The sequence below is a fragment of the Galeopterus variegatus genome, unplaced genomic scaffold, assembly GCF_000696425.1.
Source record: "Galeopterus variegatus unplaced genomic scaffold, G_variegatus-3.0.2 Scaffold5559, whole genome shotgun sequence".
In the NCBI taxonomy this organism is placed as follows: Eukaryota; Metazoa; Chordata; class Mammalia; order Dermoptera; family Cynocephalidae; genus Galeopterus; species Galeopterus variegatus.
In genome coordinates, this window is record NW_007731670.1 from 103,944 (window position 1) to 106,195 (window position 2,252).

General features: G+C 49.6%; 1 protein-coding gene across 1 annotated transcript in view; it reads left to right on the forward strand.

The window, feature by feature from the left end:
- The window catches only part of TEP1 (telomerase-associated protein 1), a 46,353-nt gene that overhangs the window by 33,816 nt on the left and 10,285 nt on the right, over positions 1-2,252 (forward strand). Inside the window, 3 exon segments of the mRNA XM_008589634.1 lie at positions 613-807; positions 1,046-1,159; positions 2,095-2,202. Coding sequence (XP_008587856.1) covers positions 613-807; positions 1,046-1,159; positions 2,095-2,202 — 417 coding nt within the window.

Sequence of the window (2,252 nt, forward strand, 5' to 3'; positions counted from 1 at the left end):
GGCGGGAGCGCCACAGCGCTCCCAAGCAGCGCACTGTAGCAGTGCGCCACCGGGCCGGCCCAAATGCAATTTTTTTTACTGCTTTCAAAGTGCATTTGAATGTGTTTATCTTATATAACAGTCTGGACTCTGTTTCTTCTTGTTCCCTAATCCTCATTCTGGTACCTTTAAACTCCTGGTAATCCTTTGAGTTTCTGCCTAGTGGGAGACTTTGCTATATAATGGGACAGATTTCCCATAGAGAGAGGGAGAGACATTGAGGTGAAAATGCAAAATGGCCTTGGTGTCCTCTAGGTCAGAGGCTTGGTCCTCACTTGATGGTGAGGTGGAAGTAACACTGGGCACTTGAGAAGAGGTGGGGTCTGAGCAGCCACTGTGCAAAATGTGGTAGGAAGTTGGAGAGAGACAGGGAGCCATGTTCCTGGCCTGAGTTGGGAGTGCTGGGTGTCCCCTGTTCTTTGTACTCACATGGTGGCTGGCCCTTGTCTGGGCCTCTCACAGCCACATGGCTCCCTGCATCCCTCCTCTGGAGGTGTGCCCTCGGACACTGCCTCAGCCCCCATGATGGCATTTGTCTTTGGCCTCCCAGGCCTGTCTTGGTTCCTCTTCCAGAAAGTCTTCCTCTCTCTCTCTATTTCCAATGCAGAGGATTTCACGGTGCAGCTGTGGCCGAGGCAGTTGCTGACACTGCCTCACAGGGCAGAAGAATTTCCCTGTGGCACTGAGCTCCGGGGACATGAGGGCCCAGTGAGCTGCTGTAGCTTCAGTGCTGATGGAAGCAGCCTTGCTACTGGGGGCAGGGATCGGGTGAGCTTCGTAGGGATGCAACCCCTGGGCCCCACAGCCGCTATGGTTCCTAGATTCCTTAACAGCCCATTTCCCATTGCTTCCTCCTGCTTTTTGCATTACCAGATCTCCTACAGATCTGTCTACTCATGCTTCCTTGAACTCCCTCTTTCCTTGGAACTTCTTGCCTGAAATGGTACTGGTGTTCCTACCACCCTGCTATGGTCCTGATTGCTCCCTCTCTTTGGGACCTATCAAGAGCCTACTCTGCTGGGATGTGAGGACACACAAAGCCCCTGTTATGATCTGCTCCTTCCCTGCCTGTCACCGTGATTGGGTCACTGGTTGTGCCTGGACCAAAGACAACCTACTGGTGAGTGAAGGGGCAGGGGTGGTGCAGAGTCCAGCAGGGTTCCTGGAGGAGGACAGCACTCCCTGTCTCATCCTTTTCCTAGCACCCATTAATAATAGTAATAGCTAACATTTATTGAGCACTTAGTATGTGCCAGTCACTGAACTAAACTCTTTGCATATATTTTCTCAATCTTTACGGCACCCTGTAGATACTACTTCTATCTCTGTTTCACAGACAAGGAAATTGAACTCAGATAGGATAAAGAACATTTCCAAGGTCATGTCAATGATAAAGCTGAATGTGAACTTTCTAATTAGAAGCCCAAGCTCTTAAGAATATGTTCTCTTTCTCCAGGGGTTGGGATGTCTTGGCCCTGTAGGTAAAAGGTACTGCAATGATTCCTTTGGTCCTAAGGCACAAAATGAGTCTCAAATTATGCACTCAGCATTGGTGAAGCCTAGTTTCCTAGTGCAGAGTCCCCACTCTGGTTGTTCTTAAAGAGATGTGAAAAAAGTGAATGTCAGCTGAGTAGACTTGTCATAGTCCATCCTACCCCTGCCTTTTAGGCAACCAGATCTTTCTTTAGCTCGGCAAATTTTCCACATTTATCTGGATTTGTTGTCTGAGATGTCAATAAAAAGGACACTAGCTACTATTTATCACATTCTCACTGTGTACCAGGCAGTGTACTAAGTCCTTTACATAGGTGCATCTGTCCCCACAGCAACCACATCAGGTAGGTGCACTATCATTATCCTCATTGAGTAGTTGAGAAACCTAAGGCTCAGAGAGATGAACTTGCCCCAGATCACAGTGCAATGAGTAGTGGAGGTAGGATTTGAACTCAGGAGAGCCCATGCTCTTAATCACAAGGCTTATAGTCCTCCTACACCACATCCAGACATGCTGGGGAGATGCTGATAATCCCACTCCTCTAACTTCTGACTCTGTAGATCTCCTGCTCCAGTGATGGCTCTGTGGGGCTCTGGGACCCACAGTCAGGACAGCAGCTTGGTCAGTTCCTGGGTCATCAGAGTGCTGTGAGCGCCGTGGTGGCTGTGGTAAGAAGGCAATGGAGAGGGGCCGGCCTGTGGCTCACTCGGGAGAGTGC